Source organism: Nomascus leucogenys, chromosome 22a (genome assembly GCF_006542625.1).
Source record: "Nomascus leucogenys isolate Asia chromosome 22a, Asia_NLE_v1, whole genome shotgun sequence".
Lineage (NCBI taxonomy): Eukaryota > Metazoa > Chordata > Mammalia > Primates > Hylobatidae > Nomascus > Nomascus leucogenys.
In genome coordinates this window covers 136,484,214-136,508,708 of record NC_044402.1, presented here as the reverse complement: position 1 = coordinate 136,508,708, position 24,495 = coordinate 136,484,214, and the positions used below count along the sequence as shown (strand labels likewise).

General features: G+C 47.2%; 1 protein-coding gene across 10 annotated transcripts in view; it reads right to left on the bottom strand.

The window, feature by feature from the left end:
- Positions 1 to 24,495, bottom strand: part of AGAP1 (ArfGAP with GTPase domain, ankyrin repeat and PH domain 1) — a 644,171-nt gene that overhangs the window by 63,046 nt on the left and 556,630 nt on the right. For all 10 annotated transcript variants that reach the window (XM_030802725.1, XM_012501083.2, XM_030802726.1 and 7 more), the window contains one exon: positions 18,010 to 18,232. In XM_030802725.1, coding sequence (XP_030658585.1) covers positions 18,010 to 18,232 — 223 coding nt within the window. The remainder of the gene's footprint in view (positions 1 to 18,009; positions 18,233 to 24,495) is intronic.

Below are 24,495 nucleotides of genomic sequence, written 5' to 3'. Positions count from 1 at the left end.
CACTTAACTTAACCTCACTTGGCAGATTGGGAAACTGAGGCAGAGTGAGGGTGAACATCCAGCCCAGGTCACACCGCAAGCCAGTGGTAAAGACCAGGTTGGATGCTGCCAGTCTGACCTGAGTTGGAACTCTGAACCCCAACTCCAGAAGCAGATCTACACAGAGTACATCTGACTTACAGTAAACTCCTAGGTCTCAGTGATTAAAGAAAAAAAAAATTGGTTGGTGAGAAGACATTTTGCAGATATTCCCTTACATGCGGAAAATGTATCCTTGGTAGATACACAATCCTTTTCAATTATATTTTTAAATGATAGTAGCCAGGCACAAAAACGTATATACCATATAATTCCATTTCCATGAATTTTCTAACAGGCAAAACTAACCTATCCTGACAGACGTCAGATTCATGCCTGCTTCTGAACAGGGAGAATAAACAGGAGGGGGGACAGGGGAAGTTCCTGGGGTGATAGGAATATTATTGATAGACCTATTTGCAGTTATCAAAACCAACTGAATTGATTGTATACTCAAAATGTGTGTAATGCAGTATGCAAATTATACCCCAATATAAATTTTTTAAAAAGCTAAAAGAAAAATATACCACTTGCTCTGGGTAATCCAATCATTTTAAGAGTTCCTGATTTATCTCAACAATCTCAAAAGAATGGCATGATACTGGGACCTTGAGAATGAGGTATTCAAAATTCTAGTAATTTGGCTGGGCACGGTGTCCCGCGCCTGTAATCCCAGCACTTTGGGAGGCCGACGCAGGTGGATCAATTGAGGTCAGGAATTTGACACCAGCCTGGCCAACATGGCGAAACCCCATCTCTACTAAAAATACAAAAATGAGCTGGGCGTGGTGGCAGGCGTCTGTAGTCCCAACTACTCAGGAGGCTGAGGCAGGAGAATCACTTGAGTCCAGGAAGCAGAGGTTGCAGTGAACTGAGATTGTGCCACTGCACCAGCTAGGGCGACAGAGTGAGACTATCTCAAAAAACAAAAACAAAAACAATAAAAAACAAAAACCAAAATTCTAGTAATTTGTGCATTTACTGCAGCCTGCAAATCAGGGCTTCCTGAAGCCCATGTGTCAGTAAATGGATGTGCAAAGTGAGTGTCCCCTCCAGAGCTTGGGCAGGGTGGCCCTAGTGGGACAAGCAATGGAAGAAGGGTTTTCAGGACACACAGGCAAGTCATTACTGAGGGCATATCCCACTGAGGGCCACGAGTAGTGACTCTGATGTTGCTGGACACACGTTGACCACAGTGCCACCCTGGCCATCAGACAGCTACTCCCTAGAATCTCAGCACAACAGCTGGGGACAAGCACAGTGACTTGTCACGTCTAATGATGCAAGGATTTTCCCATCTGATAAGGAAGCTGCGGGACAGAAGGAAGGACTCTGGAAGGCTTTGCTGAAAGCCGTGCTAGATGGTGGGTCCTAAGGCTTCACTTGCCCTGAAGCCCAACTGGGCGCCACAGAGCTCCGCAACCCAGCAGGAGGCAGCTGTCAGAAGAGCCCCGTTTTTAAGAGGATGATGGAGATGCTCTGCTCCGGCAACAATGGGACCCCACTCGCTTGCCTTAGGAAACAGGATTTCGCTGTAAATATGCACATTTAAAAGCGTTCCTTTTTCTAGGAGCTCTGCAGCCCCTGTAAGCCTCCCCCTTTCGATAATCACCCAACTGTCCACAGGCTGGCCGAACACTGTTCCTATTCCAGAGGGAGCCTGATGGAGTGTTAGCAACATGTCAGAAAAGGTTTCTAGGCTGCCTGCGAACGGAACATTTAGGGGAGCATTCTTTGATGGCTGCTTCACAGCCAGATGAAAACCGGTCACGGGGCGAGCGCGTTTCAGAAATAAAATGCATCCAGTTGAATGCAGAGTCACAAGCAGGCAGCAACAATAGGGGCCCGAAGAGCTGAAGACACCACCATCCACACTCCTAACTCAAAGCCAATGGACGTGCCCCTGTGTGCGAATAAGTTATTCAACTTCCCTTGGCTTGGCAATTTCAAAACCACAAGTGGGAACGTCAGGAACAGAGCCTTTTCCAACGCTGTGTTGAAACCCAGAGGTTTTGACGAAGCCCGTGATGAAGGCAGCACGTAAGCCTTCCAGCCTCTGATAAGCTGCTGTCTGTCTGTATCTGCCTCACCTCTCCAGCAGTATCTGTCAGGCTGATACTCCATGGAGCCTTTGCCTGGCCACTTACTTCCACTTCCTTTCTTATCAGTCATATATTGTGACCCTAACTTTAGTTTTTGGGGAAAAAAACAATGAAAAAGTAACACAATCTCTCAAATATTTATTGAGTATCTACTATGGCTCCTCTGGAATATTATAGAACAGGTGATTATTCTTATTTTCATTTTATGTGTTTAGAAAGGTATAATTTGGCAATTTAGAATGAAAACATATTCCTCTTTCTCAGTTCATTCCTTCCACACCCCCAAAGAATTCTCCCAGGAAGGGTGCGAAGCTCTTCCAGGTCTTTTCATGTGCTGTTTAAAGGATACCAGCAATCAGCTGGTGGGAGCTGATCCTGGGTCCCTCTGCAGCAGTGTGGATTAAATTTTTGGAGGGCTCTTTCCATGCTCCTCAGCAGGGGTGCTACTGGCATTTTGTTTATTTATTTAGTTTTGAGATGGAGTCTCGCTCTGTTGTCCAGAATGGAGTGCAGTGGCACGATCTCGGCTCACTGCAACCTCTGCCTCCCGAGTTCAAGCGACTCTCCTGCTTCAGCCTCCTGAGTAGCTGGGATTACAGATGTGTGCCACTACGCCTGGCTAATTTTTGTATTTTTTTTAGTAGAGACAGGATTTTACCATGTTGGCCAGGCAGGCCTCAAACTCCCAACCTCACGTGATCCACCCGCCTCGGCCTCCCCAAAGTGCTGGGATTACAGACGCGAGTCACCGCAGAGCAAATTTTCACTGTGTAGGAGTGTCCTGGGCTTTAGCATCCGAAGCTGAAAGCCACTGGAGGCATTTGCAGCCATAATTCCATGCTCCTAAGCCATGCTGTTGGCTTCTCTCAGGAGCCTCTGGGTGACGGGTCCACAGGCTAATTCCGGCTTGGTCCAAGTCACTGGGTTAATTATAGGCAAGTCACTTTTCCTGTCTGGGTGTCACCTTCTCTGATTTTAAACAGTTATCTCCTAATTTCATTAAGATGGCAAGGATCAGCGTGAAGACATTGTGGCAGCTCTTCGAGGTCCTTGAGGAGCAACTTATAGGTAAGTCATTGTGATTATGTATGTATCCTCCAGGGTCATTTGTATTAGATCATGTACATCAGGATGCTTTTTATATGAGTGGGTCCCTAAAACTGAATGATGTGTGCTCCAGATAACGTTCGTCTTCCAGACCCCTGGTTGATGAAATTTTGTATCAGTTATAAATGACATTTAATTATTTGAAGCTTTAATGGTGTTGTCACTGCTGTTCTCCCTTTCTGGGCCTCAAGTAATTCTGTGAAGAAGTCAGATCTCTGCAGCCAGGAGGGGCTTGCTTTATCCCACTGGCCTCGGACAGTTTGCCTCTAAAGCCCAGTGACCCAGCCACAAAGCCAAGACCGCACAGGTGAGGCTGGGCCTCTGCTACACTGGGTGGCCAGCCTAGAAATCAATCAATCAGTCTTGTCGAAATCACCAGCCCAAACGTGTGCAACTTTTACCTTTCTTAACATGAAAATAATCTCGTCAAGATTTTACGACTAGAATTAGCTTTTGTGTGTTTTGCTTGTTGTTTAAAGGCCTCATCATCCTCCCAATGGCCCAAGAAAGAAAACTAAACATGAACACGGATGCTTGTCTTTCCCACACCCCACATTCACTTTGGTTAAGAGTCCCGGTGGCTCATGCCTGTAATCCCAGCACTTTGGGAGGTCGAGGCCGGTGGATCATGGGGTCAGGAGTTCAAGACCAGCTTGGCCAACATGGTGAAACCCCGTCTCTACTAAATATACAAAAATTAGGCAGGAGTGGTGGCGGGTACCTGTAATCCCAGGCGGGAGACTGAGGCAGAAGAATCACTTGAACCTGGGAGGCGGAGGTTGCAGTGAGCTGAGATCACGCCACTGCACTGTAGCCTGGGCAACAGAGCAAGACTCCAGTTCCAAAAAAAAAAAAAAAGAGTCAAAGAGTCCTGAGTACAGCAGGGCACACTGCCTCACACCTGTAATTCCAGTGCTTTGGGAGGCCAAGGCAGGAGGATCACTGGAGGCCAGGATTTCTGTGAGACCCCCATCTCTTAAAAAAAATAGCTGATGGCCAGGCGCGGTGGCTCACACCTGTAATCCCAGCACTTTGGGAGGCCGAGGCAGGTGGATCATGAGGTTAGGAGTTCAAGACCAGCCTGGCCAAGATGGTGAAACCCCATCTCTACTAAAAATACAAACATTAGCTGGATATGGTGGCAGGTGCCTGTAATCCCAGCTACTTGGGAGGCTGAGGCAGAGAACTGATTGAACCCAGGAGGTGGAGGTTGCAGTGAGCCAAGATTGCTCCACTGCACTCCAGCCTGGGTGACAGAGTGAGATTCCATCTCAAAAATAAAAAAAAAAATAGCTGAGTGTGGAGGCATGTGCCTGTACTCCTAGCTACTTGGGAGGCTGACTAGGGAGGACTGCTTGAGCCTGGGAGTCTGGGGTTGCAGTAAGCTATGATCATGCCTCTGCATTCAAGCCTGTGTGACAGAGTGAGATTCTGTCTCTAAAAAAAAAATATGAAAATAAATGAAAAGTAACAACAACAACAAAATACGAGTCCTGAGTATGCTCCCAGAATCCCGTATTAGCCTAACTCTGCCTCTCAGCCCTCCCCTCTGGCCATGGCTCCCTCTAGGGAGGTCAGATCTGGGGTGGGTTCTGGCCCGTCCTGCATTCACAGGTTCAGGGAGACTCAGGCCTGAGTTTCCTAGTCCAGCAAAAGGAAAGAATGGCGTTGGTTTGTTGTATGGATTCCAGGAGGCAGGGCTTGTAAGTGCCTGGTCTCTCCCAGGGACCCCCAGTATCTGGTGGATAGCTGATTCAGACTCACTTGCCCACCTGGACACAGGCACCACCTTCCACCTGCTCTCGCCCCACTCTGGGCCCGTCCACGGGGCTGGAATTTGGCTGCAGTGCACATCCTGCTCAGAGCTCTGCTCCCCAGGCCTGAGGAGGGGCAGCCACACCGGCCCTGGGACCGCACTCAGGTCCCCGCCGCCCAGCACGCGTTCCTGTGTGCCTGCACCTTTGCTCCAGCTGTTCTCTTTGTGGAACGCCCTGGCTCATCTGTTTTCCTTTGGAAATTCCTTTTTTTTTTTTTTCAAAATTGACATAATTTATACACCATAAAATTCACACTTTAAAAGTGTACAACTCAGTGGTTTTTAGTATATTTGCAAGACTGTACAACCATCACTACTATGTAAATCCAGATCGTTTTCATTGTCTCCAAAAGAAGTTTTGTATTCATTAGGCAGTCACTCCCTATACGCCATTGCCCCTCCCTCCCCTGCACCTGGCAAGCAGGAATCTACTTTGCATTACTATGGAGGTGCCTGTTTTGGCCATCAGACAGATGGAATGGTACACAGTGTGGCCTTCTGTGTCTGCTTCCTTTCCTTTAGCATCATGTTTTCAAGGTTCACCCACATTACAACCTGTATCCACACTTCACTGCTTCCCATGGCAGAATCACATTCTGGTGTACGGACAGACCATGTTTTGTTCACCCATTCATCCATAGAGGGACACTTGGGTTACTTCCATTTTTTGGCTATTATGAATGATGTTGCTGTGAACACTCATGTGTACATTTTTGTGTGGACAAGTGTTTTCATTTCTCTTAGGTATAGACCTGGGAGAGGAATGGCTGGGTCATACGGTAACTCTAGGTTTAACTTTTTGAGGAAGTGCCGGATGATCTTCCCAAGTGGCTGCACCCTTTGGCATTCCCGCCGGGAGCGCCTGAGAGCTCCAGTGTCTCCACATTCCTCACCAACACTTGCCGTGACCGTCCAAGAGCATGTGCGGTGCGGGCTCAAGGGTTTTTGATCAGCATTTCCCTAAAAAGTAATGACATTAGGCATCTTTTCATGTATTTATTGGCCATTTTTATATCTTCTGGAGAAATGTCTATTTAGAGTCTTAGCCCATTTTTATTTTTTACTTATTTTATTTTTGAGACGAGGTCTTGTTCTGTTATCCAGGCTAGAGTGGAGTGGCGTGATAGCGGCTCACTGCAACCTCAAACTCCTGGGCTCAAGAGGTCCTCCCGCCTCAGCCTCCCAGGTAGCTGGGACTACACGTGTGTCCCACTGTGCCCAGCTAATTTTTAAAAGTTTTTGTAGAGGTGGGGTCTCACTATGTTGATCAGGCAGGTCTTGAGATGCTGGCCTCAAGTGATCCTCCTGCCTCAGCCTCCCCACGTGCTGGGATTATGGGCATAAGCCCCATGCCCAGCTCTTTGCCCATGTTTAAATTGGACAATCTACCTTCTATTGTTGAGTTGTAAGTATTCTTTTTAAAAAAAAAAAAATTATTTTTTTGAGATGGGGTCTCACTCTGTGGCCCAGGCTGGAGTGCAGTGGTGCAATCACGGCTCACTGCAGCCTTGACCTCCTAGGCTCAAGCAATCCTCCTGCCTCAGCCTCCTGAGTAGCTTACCTATGACCACAGGTGCAAGTCACCATACCTGGCTAACGTTTTTTATTTTTTATAGAGATGGGGTATCCCTATGTTGTCCAGGCTGGTGTCAAACTCCTGGGCTCCAGTGATCCTCCCACCTTGGCCTCCCTAAGTGCTAGGATTACGGGCATGAGCCATCATGCCCAGCTGTAACTGTTCTTTCTATATTCTGGATACCAGACCCCTATTAAGTATTAGATATTTAATGTTCAAATGTTTTCACCCATTCTGTGCATTTTTACTTTTCTGACACTGCCCTTTGAAGCACTAAAATTTTTAATTTGGCGAATATTCAATTTATCTATTTTTTTTTAATTGCTTGTACTTTAGATATATCTAAGAAACCACTGCCTAATCTAAAGTCACAAAGATTTACCCCCTATTTTCTTCTGAAAGTTTTATAGTTTCAGTTTTTGCACTGAAGTCTTTGATCAATCTGGAGTTAATTTGTGTGTGTGTGTGTGTGTGTGTTTTGAGACGAAGTCTTGCTCTGTCACTCAGGCTGGAGTGCAGTGGTGCAATCTCAGCTCACTGCAACCTCCAACTCTTGGGTTCAAGTAATTATTCTGCCTCAGCCTCCCAAGTAGCTGGCATTACAGGTGCATGCCACCATGCCCAGCTAATTTTTCTATTTTTAGGAGAGACGGGGTTTCACCATGTTGGCCAGGCTGGTCTCGACCTCCTGACCTCAGTGTTCACCTGCCTCAGCCTCCCAAAGTGCTAGGATTACAGGTGTTGGAGTTAATTTTTATATACAGCATTACGTAAGAGTCTAACTTCATTCTTTCACAAGTGGATATCCAGTTGTCCCAGCACCACTTCCTAAAAAGACTATTCCTTCCCCATTGATGGGGAAGATGTCTTGGCATCTTTTTTGGAAATCAACTGACCACCGATGAAGGCGCTCATTTCTGGACTCTCGATTCTGCTTCATTGATGTATATGTCTATTTTTACACCAATATCACACAGGCTTGGATCACCATGGTTTTGTAGTAAATTCTGAAATCAGAAAGTGTGAGATCTCCAACTTTTTAATTCTTTTTTCAAGATTGTTTTGATATTTGACGGTCTCTTACTGTGCTATATGAATTTTAGGATAAGCTGTCAAATTTCTGGGAAAAAAACAGGCAGCTGAGATTCTGAAAGTGATTTTGCTGACTCTGTACATCAATTTGAAGAGTACTGCCATATTCCAATCCATGAACATGATGTCTTTCATTTATTTAGGTCTTCTTTAATTCCTTTCAATGATGCTTTGTAGTTTTCAATGTACAGGTAATTTATTCCTAAGTATATTACTCTTTTTGATGCTATTTGTAAATGGAATTGTCCCTAATTTTATTTTGATTGTTCATTGCTAGTGTATAGAAATACAATAGAATTTTTTTTTTTTTTTTGGAGATAAGGTCTTGTTATCTTGCCCAGGCTGCTGGTCTTGAACTCCTAGCTTCAAGTAATCCTCCAGCCTCAGCCCCCCAAAACATTGGGATTTAAGGTATGAGCCACTGCACCTGGCCTTTTTGATTTTTTAAGAGTCAGAGTCTTGCTCTGTTCCCCAGGCTGGAAAGGGTGGTGCGATTGTGGCCCACTGCAGCCTTGAAATCCTGGGCTCAAGCAATCCTCCTGCCTGAGCCTCTTGAGTAGCTGGGACTACAGACCTGTGCCACCATGGCCAGCTAAGAGTTCTGCACAATGATCTTGTATCCTTCAATTTTGCTTAACTTGTTTCTTGTGGGTTCCTTAGGATTTTCCACATAAAAGATTATGTCATCTGGAAATGGAGGTAGTTTTACTTCTTCTTTTCAAATCTGGATGCCTTTGGTTTCTTCTTCTTGCCTAATTCCCTGGCTTGAACCTCCAGTATAATGCTGAACACATCTGGTGACATTCTTGTCTTGTTCATGATCTTAGGGGAAAAGCCTGCGGTATTTCACCATAAAGTACAATGTTAGCTGTGGGTTTTTTAGAGATGTCCTTTATCAGGTTCAGCAAGTTTCCCTTTATTCCTAGTTTGCTGAGTGTTTGTTACCATGAAAGGGCACTGGGTTTTGTCAAATGTATTTTCTGCATCCCTTGAAAAGATTATGTTTTTTTCTCTTTACTGTATTAATGTGGTATATCACATTGATTGATTTTTGCGTGTCGAACCAACCTTGCCTTCCTTGCATTCAATGCCACCTTATCACAGAGTATAATCCTCTTGTAGACGCTCTCTGGCTGTAACATCTGCTGGGATATACTGGATATGCTAGGCTAGACAACAGTCTGGTAAAGGAAGAAAACAGAAGACTTGGGTCTCAAGAAGTGAGGAATGAAGTCTAGGGACTTGGACTAACACAGTGAGTTCACAGGCAAGATTGTGGACTTTTATTTTTACTACTTAGTGCAGACCAGAGTGTCTCAAACTTTAATGTGCATAAGAATTACCTGGAGAGTTAAAACACACCACTGGACTCTACCCCCTAGGGATGCTGACTGGGTAGGCTTGGGTGGGGCTCAAGAATATACCTTCCCATGTGATACTGATGCTGCAATAAACCACTCTATAGATACGAAGCAAAGTAAACATGGACCGCATCTTCTATATCAGCAGGCCCTCCACAACCCCTGGGGAGGGCATGGACCACCTGTCCCTCTCACTGCCAGTATGCATGACCCAGGCCTCAAAGCTGATTGTATCTTCCGGATAAAAAGGAAGCCCAGGAAACTTCATAAATATTATTTTCTTTTAGCATTAACTCTACATAATTAAGTGGGTGGAAAAATGGCTAGTCTCTTCTTAGAAATGAGGAATTACCCTGTTTTTAAAATTAAAATGGCAGAAGATGCTGGCCATGAAACCAGAACCAGGAACTCTATGGCCTGAGATATGGCTCCATATTGTACCACGCAGATAATAAATATGATTGTGAGGTCTCTGCAATACAGGCTTTACATTCCCAAAAGGCAGTGTTGGGTCAGGGACATGGGCAGGATGTGGTTATATGAAACACTGGGGCTCTAACCCTGCACCTGTGTGGGTGGATCTCAACATTTTACAGTTCTCAGTGCTGTTTTCTGTGGAAGCTCTTAGGATTAGCACTGATGGAAGAGAATTAAGACTTTACAATCATGGCTGTGTGACTTAAAAGGTCGAGTTTTGGCCAGGCACAGTGGCTCATGCCTGTAATCCCAGCACTTTGGGGGACCAAGGCAGGCTGATCACCTGAGGTCAGGAGTTTGAGACCAGCCTGGCGAACATGTTGAAACCCTGTCTCTACTAAAAATACAAAAATTAGCTGGGTGTGGTGGCGTGCGCCTATAATCCCAGCTACTTGGGAGGTTGAGGTAGGAGAATCGCTTGAACCTAGGAGGCAGAGGTCGCAGTGAGCCGAGATCGCGCCACTGCACTCTAGCCTGGGCGACAGAGAGAGATGCCACCAAAAAAGTCAAGTTAGCTACGTGAATGTAAACTAAAATGGAAGAGGCTTTATGATTACCTGTATTACTATAAGTGAAGCTACTGTACAGTGGAAAGACACTGTAGTTACGTAATAAGTTTGCACTAGTTATTTAGTAAGTTTGACACATGATGGCTACTGAGATAGAAACTGACCAGGGGCGAGTGGGAGGGGATGCTGCTAAACATGCCGGTTCTCCCAATGCCACTACTGACATGGATTTGGCAGAAAAGGAAGGAGCAGCAGCAGGACTGCAGAGCGGCATCTGGAGTCAGATCCTGGTGCCTGCAGTCTGACCTGCGCTCCCATGTGACCCTGGCACACGCCTGGGAATGGGAATAATCCAAGCACACAGGGCACTGTGCGCTCCGGCTGTGTTTTTCTCTCCCTCTTCTTCATTAAGAAGAAGAAAGAGAAAAGTTCCCTAGAAGACAGACGGTCTCTGGTGCAAAATAAGCAAAACACCACTGAAAGACAGGGCCCTTTGGAAAATGCTCGACTGCTGGAGGAATCAAAACAGAGGCCATATTTATTGGCCCATGTTATATAATTCAAGCCTAAAAAGGTTAATCTTCCCATTCCATTCCTTCATACACTCCCACAAGTAGACACAGGCTTGAACGTGGTCAGGGCGCCTGGAAGCCAGTTGCTGCCTGCTGATGACTTGCCTTCTCATCTGCCAGGGGTAGTAAAAATTCTTAAGCATCAGAAACTCCTTAATTGTCACGACGGCCGTATTTCAGAAAGTAAATGATAAGGATTTTCAACCCTAGACAGCTCTGTGGTAGCAAAGCCGGCTCCCAGCACACACTGGTTTCTTGCAGGATCAAACAAATAACTGGGGTTCGTGTGCGGCAGGCGGCATGATAAACCGAGAGCACCATTCTGTCTGTCTGGTTCAAAGGCAAATGTAAGTATAGTTATCCTTGAAAAAGCAGATCCCATTATACTTAACCTCATGGAGAATCTTCTTAGAATCACCTTTCTTATAATTAGAGCCAGTCTTTATGGAAAGCTTGCCCGAATTCCCACCAAGCTCCCTGGCGGAGGTTCACTAGATGCATTGCTGTATCTGTTGTCAACTGTAATCCATAGATATTATTTTAAAGGCAGTGTTAACGTACTTCTCATTTGTACATTTTCCTAATTGGCTTAATATTTATAGCAGAATACTTCTGATCCAGGCCCGGGGCTCTAGTAAACTGAAGCATATTTAGCAGTGTGCTAATGAGGACCATACAGTCATGAAGGGTGGCTAAGTGAGTCATGGTTCTCTCAGTCTGATTCCAAGTTGGCTTGCTAAGAGAAGTTGCTAAAATATCTTAAGTAAAGGCTGAGGTCCCTGAGCAGCTGTTGCGTTTGCAGAGCCGAGGATGTATAAACTTTACTGGTAGTAAATGTCACTCCTGCAAGCAGATGGCGTGCCTGCAAACCCACAGCTCCTCGGAGGAGTCTGCCACTGTCATGGCTTGAGCAGGGCATAGTCCCCGCCTGGATGGGGAAACTGGGAGGGTGGACCTGCTTTGAGGCTGGGGCCAGGGCATGCCCACTGACAAGCACGCCGCGGTGACAGAAATTCACTTTGAGTTGCAATTAGTGGCACTGTCATTTTCGGGGGCTCCTGCCAATTAATTAAGCCTGTCAAATAGAAAAACCACAGCGTTCACATGATAATTTATATTGGAAGAGACGAGCCTCACAGAGCACAGCGGCTTCCTCCACAAAACAGAATTCTCCCTCAGAGCACTGAAAGAAACACATGAAAACAAGGCACACAAAACCACACACAAAAGTGTGCATGTGTGTACGTGTAGGGGGGTCTGCATGGGGAAGAAGAAAGTTAAACTGTCCTTGCTATAATTGTTAACTCTGATCGACGGAGTAGAAGACAGGCTGATTAAAACTCCAAACGAGCCCCCAGCTCCCTGAACCCTCTGCGCCCGGGTTGATAGAATCAGAGGAGTTTATTCATACCATTAAGCCCCAGAGAACTTAATTGAAAGAAGAGCACAGCCCGGACCTTGACAAGCGGGAGGTCACAGTAATTGCTGCCGGACATATTTAACATTAAGATAATCAGGCCATTAATTACCCTTTGGATCATTAAATCAGCCAGTTGCAAAATGAAATTTCTGCCTCTATTACTCACTTGAGAGACCACAGGGGTGGCCTTTAATTTATCAGTGAGCTTGAGATACAAAGGCTGGGGCTGGGGGAGGGCAGCCGGGGAGGGGGCCCAGGCCCGGCAGTGGCGGCAGGGGCAGGGCATCAATCCGCCATGCTCGGTGATCGTGGCAAATTAACTAGGTAAGATAACCTCCGCTTCCAAAGGCAGGAGCTGGGGGTATGTAAATAGATGAGGGCAGACAGGGAGATCAGAGTCTGCACACCACTTAGCAGGATAATAAAGGAAATCATCCTTGATTATCAGTGCTAATTTGGACACTGCCGGTAGCTTGTTATGCGTGTTCTGAGTAGCATTTAATTAATTCAATTGCTTGTTAATGAGGGAAGTGACATGTGGGGAGCAGATGCCACCCAACTGCAGATGGACTCTGGTCATCTCGGCAAAGTCCTTTTTTTATTTTTTTTTCTCCTTTCTCCCCCTCCCTTTTTTTTTTTTTTTAAAGAAAGAAAATAGGAAAAGGTGTCAAGCATAGAGGAACACTCAAAAGAGACAAAACATTGACCTCAGCAGGCCAAGAACTGTTGAAAAATAATAAGATGAGACAATCCTGGGGCTGTATGGGCAGTCGTGTTCCCTGAGGCCACATTTGGAACAGTGCATCTTTATGCCAGAAATTTGAGCCCGAGATTACTATATTGTGATCTTATGATCAAACCTAACAAGACAAAGACACAGCCAAGTGGTACTGCTTTTAATATCTCAGAGTTAGCTGTAGGGATCCAATTATTTTCAGTTTGGATACATTTCCCCTTTATCAATATCTCCATGTGCATAAATAAGATCAAAGTGGAGTTCCAGAATCAAAAAGAGACGGAACTCACATCACTGGGCAGACTTGTTCCATCTGGAAGTGTACGGCCAGTCTCTCCCACGCGGATTTCTGATGTCTGGCCCCAAATCTTCCTATCGAAGGCGACATCTTTTTATAGGTTAAAGACAAGAAGGGAGTTTAAGCACAGAGGTGAACTTACAAATAATGGGGGGAAGAAAAAGAAAAAGGATGCTAAAAAAGGGAAAAGAATACGTACTAAATCAGCAAACTCGGTTCCCTTCCAAGTGGCATCAAAGAGGTAATGGGTGATTTCAGTTGCGCTTAGAGCTCCTCTCCAGAGCTCTTTCACGGAATTGAAAACACTATTCTCCACTTCCAGGTTCCTCTGATTTCCTGGCCCAAATCAGCTGGCTCCCAAGCCACCAAGTAAACAGGCTACCTGCACTGAAATGCAAATAGCAGCGAGTCCCTGCAGGGCCTTGGGGGCCAAATGCTTTGACACCAGGACACGAAGATGGGGAGACGCAGTGCCACGCAGAGCGAGGCTTCTGCCAAGAGGAATGTGGCGCCAGAGGGCTCTGCTCTGTCCTGCTAGGAAATCACTTGCACTGCAGCCAATCCCAAACATTTTTAAGTGCAATGGGGACAACAATAAAGAACAACGGGCCAGGGCGCTGCCGTGCAGCCCCGGAAACACCGCTGTGCCTCGAGGGAGACAGGATGTGCGTGGACGGGTTTACTGAGACGGCTTTGCTGGTGCTGCAAACGTCAAAGCCCCAGTTTCACTCACATGAGGAATTCCAAGGCCCTGAAGTAGCAAGAGCACCTGACATGTGTTCCATGATGGCGAGTTCTCGCTTTCACTCATTTACTCGTTCAATCATTCATTCATGCGGGAGACATTCGCTGTTTTAACATCTTCACCTCTGAGCTTATTACTCTTGCCTTTGAAAGCGTCACCAAGGAGCTTGGCAACTTCTCCTTACAGTAACACCATGTACCTCTAACACTGGAACCCAGAGCCCTGCCTGGCTGGCGGCCCCCGGCCCAGCTGCTCAACGCCCTACAACACGCTACGTTATGGTATCACACAAACACACAAGCCGGGTGTTATGAAGCCCTGTCCTACATACAGCTGACGGCTCCCTTCTTAAACCCCTAAAACCTAGTTAGTTGTGTCCACTGTTACCACCTCACCACCACTTCAACATCCCCACTTAAAATCATTATTTTAAGTGTGTGCTTAAATGGTGTCAATAGCAATTAGAGAGGGGAATTCTGATGCTACCCCAGATGTAGTTAATTGTTGTAGCATTGATCTGTTCTCTAACGCGCTTCTTTCTCCAAATTAAACCCCCATTACAGAGGGGGACGAAGGGCGTCCTCTCCCCTCCTGCGACAATAAATTTAATATCAAATGCACTGGGAAAAAATGGCAGTTGTTGCAGAATCCATCCAAAAAGATTTTTTTTTTTTCTTCCTGGGAGTAATTAAAAGATGCTTTTCTTGACTAATGATTCCCCTGTTTAGGAATGGGAAGTCAATACTGCTTCAGCCGCCGTCAGCTTCAATTGATCATGATGCTGCTCAAGTTTGAACGGCAGTTCTCAGGGCGGCAGAGATTCACTGGAACCAATTATAAGCCATCCGAAGCTGCCCTAATCAGGGGTGCAGGGACATAGCAGAGGCCGGCTGTCCAGGGCGCCTGCTGTCCTAACTGGCTGCACGAATAGGTGACTCCAGTGTGCGGCGGTCTCTCTGGAGGAAGATCTGCTGTGTTCTACTTCCCCATGGTCTTGAATCTGTGTGTGTGTGCATGCGTGTGTGTGTGTGCATGCGTGTGTGTGTGTGTGTGTGTGTTTGGGGGTGGGGGCAGGCGGAACGATGCATTTCTAATTATATTCCACTGTCAGAATGAATCTTCTGCACAAGATGGAATGGACCAGAGCTCCTCGGGAAAACAGCTGGGCCCTTTTTCAAAGAATTACACCAAATATATTGCACTTGGCTTTTCCTTTGATAGAGATAAAAATTTATTAAAATATTTCTTTTTGGTATTACCTCAGGGCCACATTAAAAGAACCTTCCAGCTGTTTCTACTAACAATCGTAGGTTCTGCAGAGAGACCAGGAGGGGTGGAGTGGGGCAGAGGGAGCGGGGGTGGCTTCGAAAGGCAGAATCTTCTCACGTCATGGACAGAACTGCTTGCGGAGATTCCAGCCCTGCCTTTCACTTTTCCTTTTTCTATTGAGGGGACGTGCAGGAGGTGGTGAAGGTGGTGGGAGTCTGAATTTCTACTCTGTTATTGGGCTGGGTGTGCTTTGCTCTGGGCAATGTAGTTAAGGCTTCCGCATACTCCACCAGGACCCTGGCCTTCCAGCTGGAAGGGACACAGACCTTGCTGGCTGCCTTTAGTCCTCTTGGGAACAGGTGGGACAGACAGAACCCATGAATAGACAAACCCCTCCCCTCTTCCCTGCCCCCAGGGCTGCTTTTAAGGTGCCAGCCCTGGCTCTGAGGCCCTTCCTGCTTCTGCTCTTTGGGCCACCCCCATCCCTGCTCCTCCTCATTCATGGGAGGCTCCCGTCCACGGTGCTGTATTCGCTGACATGCACACCTCCCCAAGGGCCAGGCTGAGCCTGCATCCACCGAGGCCACTCCCACCCTCCAGCCCGCCTTCCCACCTGGTTCCCTGGCCCTGGCCCTGCGAATCACCCCCTATTTCAGAGTCCAGCTCAGATGCCATTTCTCCAGTGACACTTCCCAGAACACACCTACTGCCAGCACCCTCCCGAGCCCTGGCATCCTCAGGCGGCCCTGAGAGTGTTCACCAATCACCAGGGAACTGCAATCATCACTCACTGTTTCTTTTCTAAGAGAAAGTGCGCAATGATTATTTGCTGATTTTCACTGAAAACAAAACTCCCCAGGAAAACTGCTACAGGCACAAAGAAACATTCAATTCTCGTATGTGTTTATCTTCTTAGGTGCAAAGGGAATTTAGAAATTCCACAGTTACCTTCAGCAACAGCACAGAACCACATCACCAACACCACAGTCTTGGAGAGGAATTACAACTCGGCCTGCTCTTTAGGAAAGCCAGTGTGACTAAAGAAAAGATGGGACTTAACTGCAACCACTGCACTTGTGAGTAAGCAAGTCTCTGCAATAGGTCTCTAAAATACAATGATGTGATGTACGTAACACTGGAAAAAAGACTGGGCTCTACACTCAAGAACTTAATTCAAGGATGCAAATTAGAACCATAAAATACCTGTGCACACACAATCTTCATTTATGAATGAAGGTGAAATTATAAAATATTTATCAGGTAAAAAATGAACCCGTATCTTTGCTTCTAATAATTCCAAATGGTTTCTAAATTTTAATGGATGGATAAACAAACTTTTCTAATAATTCATGATAGTAAAAATAGTGAATGTGCTTCTTTTACATATAAACAGTAAGATGCATAGTTTTTCCCAACTTATTTCAATGTTTTCTGCATTCATACATTAAGCTCAATCTAATTTCCAATCATTTTTCATTTTCAGACCCAGGTTTCCTCCAATGTTATCATTATCTATGAAAAAATAGATATTAAAACATGAATTCATCTTTTAAGCATGTTCATAGTTGATGACCCAGCTGATTTCTATGGTAGCATTAAACAAATCAAGAAAAATAATTTTTAAAGTGCCTAATTTCTTTGGTTCGTAAGAAACTTACCCCCGTCTACACTATAGAGCATAACTCGTAAAAAGCTCGCGTATCAAAACCATGCAATTTTAAACAAATACGTTCTTTGCACCTTTCCTGTCCTTCCCACTACCACAGAATCCCTCATACGGAGAGCCACATGAGTAACGCACCAGCTTCATTCTCTCCAGTGAGCCAAAGGTGGCACCACAAATTCATTTTTCAGTGTTAATGAACTGAAGTCCACCAACCCTTCTCACGTCCTTACTGCTCTGCAGTAGAAACTGGTTTCTGTGGTGTAACCACAGATTACCACTTGAACTTTCATTTTATCTGATCAGCAGCAAAACAAACCAGAGGAACCTAAAAAGTACCAGCGATGGGAGACCTCTCCTCTCCCTTCGTCTCTTCAGACACCTGAGAGGCAAACACGGACAGCAAACCTCAACCTCCTACTTCCCATTGTGGGAGAAAATGAGCAACCCTGGAAGGCACTTGCTTTAGACAAGTACGGAGATGAAATGCTCTATTCCGCCTCCATGCCATACGCCTTCTCAGAAGACACGCCATTTTATCACCCCTTAGGAACATTAAATATGTATGTGTACTCAAAAACGGTTTATAATAGCTGTAAATGAAAAATGAGAAACTAAATGGCCTCAAAATAAATGCGTTTTTTACACTGGATAACAATTAACATTAATGAGGAGTAACATCATACATTATGCTGAACTTGGTTGACTAAATGTGTTAGAGATATATTTTAGAAAATAAAATATATTTTGTTACCATAAAAATAACTTTTGTGTGATGGTGCGGGGCGGGGGGGGGGATCGGCAGAGCAGATGCTTATCAAAGCTATAAGAATAACAAAATTAAAGGATCAAAAATTCATAATTAGTGTTAACAGCACAGCTTATGCCTATTAGAAATGTATTAATTAAAGTAATATATTCATAAGATTAGAAGCTTAATACATTTCTAAGAGGGGGAGAGAAATCCCCAAGGCCTAAAAACAAACATAAAAAATTAAGGAGTGTGAATTATCCATGTCTGCTTAAGACCAGTTTTAAACACAGACATTCCCATGCCGGATGAATCGGAATTCCCGAATTCCTACAGGTTATCAGGGCCTTCCTAACTGTGGCTGTCATTGTGATCACTTCCAGTTGCCTAACCGTTGGCAAATGTGTCCAGAGCCAGGCATCTTCCAAAGCTCCTACCTTGTGGAGTCTACCGAGGGTTTCGTCCGCCCCTGGCTGCTCTCTTCCCAGACGCTGTTGGCTAGCTCGTTCCCAATGGACGACATCACCTTGATGAGTTCGACTGGCCAGTCATCCAGGTCCAGAGATCGCACTCGGGAAAGGTGGGTGCCAAGATTCCGGTGGATCCCTGAGCACTCGATGCACATGAGGGCTCCCAAGTTCAAACTGGCCCAGTTAGGATCTATGGGAAGAGGAACAGAATGCTAAATGCAATCAGACCATCGTCTATCATTCCAACTGTTCTTAGAAACACAAGGCCACGAATCAAACTTCACATCGACAGAACCACATCCATGGCTAGAAAAAATGCTCCCTAGCCAGTGCTCAGCCCTGTTTTAGGTGTCCCAAATGACTGGCAGTTGGTAGTAGCTTCAGAACACATTTGGCTGAAGCCAAAGCCTGGAATTTTCCACACAATAAATAATTGACAGCGTTGGTTTGGATAGAAAAGATGCACTTTCCCATATGTCACAGCAGCATTCACCTTCAGAGGGCTGACCTGTGTGGGAAAAAACACGTGTGACTCGGCATCCACTGTGGACAGCTGCTGCTGAGAGGGAAGGAGAAGTGGTGCTGAGGGGCAGCTGGGTGACACCATGACTCTGCTCATTCCTTCATTGCTACCTCTGCAGCCACTGGCACATCAAAGTTTCCAGTAGGTATACAACAGGCATGCTTGCAAATTTCAAAGATGAGAGAGAGGTACTCTATAGTGAAAAAATATCATTTTCAGTCATCTTATTTAACTATAGCTACTGCAGCAACTGCATTGCGGGCAAGTTGGTGGGCAGGGCCCTTTGGTGAGTTTATCACGCAGCACAACCAACGCTGACTTGCAGAATGAATGGTGACAGGCTTTGGGCTGTGAAACTAGACCAAGGACTAGTGCAAGGATTGTGCAGGACAAGAAATGGGTTCAGACAGCAGCACTGGGACCCCAGAACTGGAGCACTCACTGCGTGAAACTGGCTGGCATCAGCAGAAGACCAAGAACTCAGGCCCGGGTTGACTTCACGCTAGAATCTACAGCTGATGTGCAGAGATGGGGTTGACCTTGATAGTCACTGGCTTTCACTACCGTAAGTAGATACGACTTACTCACCTGGGAACAGGCAATGCTTACTCCGGGCACACTTGAAGAGTCAACAAAAGACCAAGTAGCTCAGGTCACATTTGACTCACTGGGGAGACATCCTTTGTTTTATAAATGGCAAGTGACCAGCAATAGCCTTACGCCAGTTGATCAAAAATCAGAAAGCCAGTCCTTTATTTAACATCTACTACATATGCAAGAAGGGAGTGATAGATACCACAAGAAATGTGAGAAGAGGCCGGGCGCGGTGGTGGCTCATGCCTCTAATCCCAGCACTTTGGGAGGCCGAGATGGGAGGATCACCTGAGGTCAGGAGTTCGAGACCAGCATGACCAACATGGTGAAACCCTGTCTCTACTAAAATCACAAAAAAATTAGCTGGGCATGGTGGAGGGCACCTGTAATCCCAGCTCCTTGGGAGGCTGAGGCAGGAGAATCGGTTGAACTCAGGAGGCAGAGGTTGCAGTGAGCTGAGATCCTGCCACTGCACTCCAGCCTGAGTGACAAAGCAAGACTCCTCAAAAAAAAAAAAAAAAAAAAAAAAAAAAAAAAAAAAAAAAATGTGAGAAGAGAGGTCTGTGACCTCAGAGAGGTTCTGACTGGGAAGGGGAAACCTACGCATCAAATGAAAAAAACCCAAGCAGAAGAGAACAGAGAAATGCAGAGACTCAACGCTGAAAAGTGCAGTCAGAACCAATGCACAGGTGGCACGGGAAGGAAGAGGGCAGCGGGGACATAGAGGAGGCCCTGGCCTGGGGGTGTGGAGGGTGGAGGCATGGCACACAGCTGGCGTGGACCCATCCTCGTCTGTGGCTGTCCCTTTGTGTCTGCACAGCCCACCTCCCCACTGGCCCCCTCTGCTTCTGCACCTCTGGATCACTGACAACCAGGTCTCTACCTCCTGACCATGGACACAGCACAGCCAAAGTCACCAGCCCCTTCCAGGGCTAAACCCAAAAGACCCGTGTGGCCAACGTTTCACTCGGCCTCTTGTGGGCTGGCCACTGCCCCACCCCTTCTCACAACACTGACTACTACTTTTTTTTTGAGATAGGGTCTCTTGTGGTGGCACGATCACTGCTCACTGCAGCCTCAAACTCCTGGGCTCCAGTGATCCTCCTGCCTCAGCTTCTCGAGTAGCTGGGACTACAGGTGCACACACCACGCCTGGCTAACTTTTTACATTTTTTTGCAGAGATGGGGTCTTGCTATGTTGCCCAGGCTGGTCTTGAACCACTGGGCTCAAGCAATCTTCCTGTCCGGGCCTCCCAAAGTGTTGGGATTACGGGCATGAGCCACTGTGCTGGGCCAGTGCTAACTTCTGAGACCTTTTTGGTCCACAACCTCTCTGGGTTTTTTCCCCACTTTCCTGGTTGCTCCGCTGTGATCTCCTTCCCAGCTCTTCCTCCCTGACCTCAGGGCTCCTGTGGGGTCATCTCTTCTGACTCTGTAGTCTCTTTCAGGCCAACCCAACCCACACTTCAATCACCACCCAAGCACTAACACCTCTTCCTGGCTCCCGAGTTATTATACACGCAGCGACCACGTACATTTAAGTTGGAGAATCTCTTCGTCAACATCCACTCTGCAAATGCATTCTTCTGCCAGGTCCTTCCTGTCTCAGCTATTCAAGCTGGGACCCCATGGGTCCACCTTGATTCTTCCATCATTCCCACAGCCAATCGCAAGGTTCTCAACCTCTCGTCCAACCCTTTCTTCTCGAACCTACTCCTCCCATGGGTGTCCTCACCAGCATCGCAACTGGGGTGCAATGGGCTCCTGTCTGCGGCCTCGCCCATCACTTCCCTGCAGACCTCTTCACACAGCAGCCAGGGCCCCACTGAACACAGCACCTCTGATCATGTCACACCACCGCTCAAAACCCAGCACCTCTCCTGCTCCCTTATGTCCCCGCATCCGGCCTATCACCAATTGCTGTGGGGAATGCTCTGACACACTGTCCCCACTCACATCTAGATCCCTAAAGAAACTTGCCTAAACTCTTTCCAGAACCTCTGATTTGGTTCCTATGCCCACCCCACCGCCCTCCATGCCGCTATGGGTTGCAGATACAGAAGCCACTCATGCTGGCCCCTCATTCAGACCTTGGTGCACCCCCTCCTACCTCCCCCCAGCAGCTTCCAGGCTGTCAGGTCCAGATCTGAAGGATGACATTCATGCGTGGGACACATTCCTGAGCCGGACTCCGAATTCTGTGAAACCCAAAATGTTGCAGGGGGTGGGGGTAAGGTGCTCCAGGGCCCCATGCTCACCACCCTCTGCTTAGAGACAGGTAAGGCTGGGGCTGACTGAGGGGAGAACCTTGCCTCTGCTCCAGCAGAGAATGACTCATCGGCAAGGGCTGGTATCTAAGCATCACCACTGCAATTTCTTTGAAAGACATCTTAAGGCCCAACTGGGACACTTTGCTGTGTCTCAGCCTGGGTGGAGAACCTCGGCCTGTGGCTGATCCCAGCCTCCTGGCACGGACTCAGACCTCTGAACTGTCTCCTGCCCCCTCACCTGGCTTCAGGCCCCGCTGGTCCCACAGCCCCAGGCCTGCCCTGCCTGCTCTCCAGGCCCTCACACCTGTGTGCGTGCCACCTGCCAGTACCGCCTTTCCACCTTTGTCCTCTGCAAGCCTCTCGCTCTCCGGGCCTCAGCTCCCCTCCTGAGAAATGAGGCTAATAATTCCCATCCTCAAGGGGCTGTCAGAAGGATTAAAAGCTACGAGGCACTTAGAGCAGTGACTGCCCCATGGGAAGTACAGTGTTAGGTGTTGGCTGTAATTACATCTGTTCCTTCACGTATTCAACCAATATTAACACACTGGCTTCTGGGGATACAGCAGTGAACAAAATGGAGAAAAATCCCTGCCCACAGAAATGTAGGACGTAGATTGTATGGGGACAGACCAACCAGAAAAGAATTAAAAAAACTAGGCCCAGCACAGTGGCTCCTGCCTATAATCCCAGCACTTTGGGAGGCCAATGGGGGAGGATCGCCAAAGGCCAGGAGTTTAACACCAGCCTGGGAAGCATAGTGAGACTAACTCTCTACAAAAAATTTAAAAAATCAGCTCGGTGTGGTGGCATGCACATGTAGTCACAGCTGCTCAGGAGTCTGAGGTGGGAGGATTGCTGATGCCTAAGAGTTCAAGGCTGCAGTGAGCCATGACTGCACTGCTGCAATCATGGACAGGCCCCGAGAGGCAGCCCACCCTTTCTGCTGCACCGCTGCACTCCATCCTGGGCTATAGGGTGAGACCCCATCTCAACCCGCCCCTGCCCCCGCCCAAACCAGAAAAGAGCTAAGAAAATTGTAGGATACACCAGAGCTAGGAAGCCCCCAGGGCAGAACAGCAGGGAGTAGGGAGTAGGGATGTGTGTGTGTGATTTCAAACCTGGAGGTCAGGGAAGGACTAAGAGGCGACAATGGGACAGAGACCTGACGTTGCGGGACCCGAGGTTCTATTTGTGGGCCAAGCTGAAGATGAGAGCCTGGATGTGCTCCTACCGTAGGTTGTGGTGAGCTATCTGGTGGTAGTGGTGGGTGCCAGTCCCCTCTTGTGCGCAGGCCTGGGGTTCACAAAGGGAAATAAGGCAGGATTCTAGACATCAGAAAGGCCCAGGAGAGAGAGGCACCTGTGAGGTCCATGCAGCAGGGCGGGAGGGACCAGCGAACGGTCAGCTCTGACCAGGGCTTCATGGGCGACATGGATGGGCAGACAGAAAGCAGCAGCAAGGGTGGGCTGCCTCTCAGGGCCTGTCCATGAAGGTCAGACCTGCTGGTGAGAGCCACTGAGGGTCCCAAGCCCTAGGATTCTCAGGGGCCCTCAGGTGTGAACTTTCCTTGGCATGTTCCTGGCAGAAGGCAGGCAACAGGTGCCCTAAACAAAGGCCCCACTGTCTGATGGGCCTGGGACATGCTGGGTTGGGCCATGCTGGACAGGTATCTTCGGAGCAGTACTCCCCGGAAGCGCAGGTGTCCGAAGGCTGCAACTTCCTGGGAGGTGGATGTTGTTAAGAGTTTCCCAAATTCACTGGCTCTCGGAATCCCTTTATAGACAGGCACCCTCAAAGCTCCAGAAGCTCAGCGTCCACTCTGGAAACAGTGCTCTGGGACGTGCCCAGTGCACAGACAGAGGGGGCTCCTGGAGGTCTAGCGCATTCTCTGCAAGAACTGGGGGTCAGGGAGCTACTACCACAATTCCAAATTCCACGCTGAGTGAAAATTCCCAAGCCTCAAAAGACCCTACCACTCAGACACAACTGGTGCTAACCTTCCAGAGTGCAGCCTTACAGATCTTAACCCTCAAAATACCTGTGAATATTCATTAGGTTCATCTAGAATCATTGTCATGCCCCTTTTTCATTTTACAACACATTAGGAAGTTTCTTTATCTCAATTAAGCACCCCCTCCCCCACTTTCTTTTTTCCCTTGAGACGAAGTCTCACTCTGTCACCCAGGATGGAGTGCAATGATGCGATCTTGGCTCACTGCAAACTCCGCCTCTCGAGTTCAAGTGATTCTCCTGCCTCAGCCTCCCAAGTAGCCGGGATTACAGGCATGTGCCACCATGCCTAGCTAATTTTTGTATTTTTAGTAGAGATGGGGTTTCATCATGTTGGCCAGGCTGGTCTTGAACTCCTGACCTCAGGTCATCCACCCACCTCAGCCTCCCAAAGTGCTGGATTACAGGCGTGAGCCACTGTGCCCAGGCTCAATTAAGTCTTTTTCCATGATTTTTTAAGGTAGCAAAGAGAAGACATCACCATGAACTGCTCTTCAATTGTTAGACATCTGGGATGCTTCTGATTTTTTGTCATATAAAGCACTGTGATGAACATCTGGAAAGACAGATCTCTGCACCTGCCTTGCTCAATCCCATCGGTTTCGTTCCTGGAGTATATACCTGGAGTCAAGGCCATCCACTTTTCAAAAGCTTTTTATATACACTGTCAAAAGGCCCCATGGAGGTGTTTACAGTTCATCATCAGTGTGGGCACTGTACCTATCCCAGTACTTTCACCAAAATTGGGTATTTTTACTTAACAAATCCTTGCCAATGTGCTACATCTTCTGAGCCTTTCCATTCTTGAGAAAATACAGCAGGCTGGCCAACAGCTGAGTTTGAATCCTGCTATGGGACTTGCTGTTTCTGTGACCTCAGACAACTGACTTGACCCTTTAGGCTCCTCGATTCCTCCCCTTTAAGTGGGGCCCACAGGAGCAGCAACTACTAGGGTTGCAGAATGAAAAGACAGCGCATGCCAGGGTTTGGCACCGGGCTGACATAAGACCACACATTTAGCAAATGCGTGCTTGGTATCGCCTCTTTCTCCTGAAT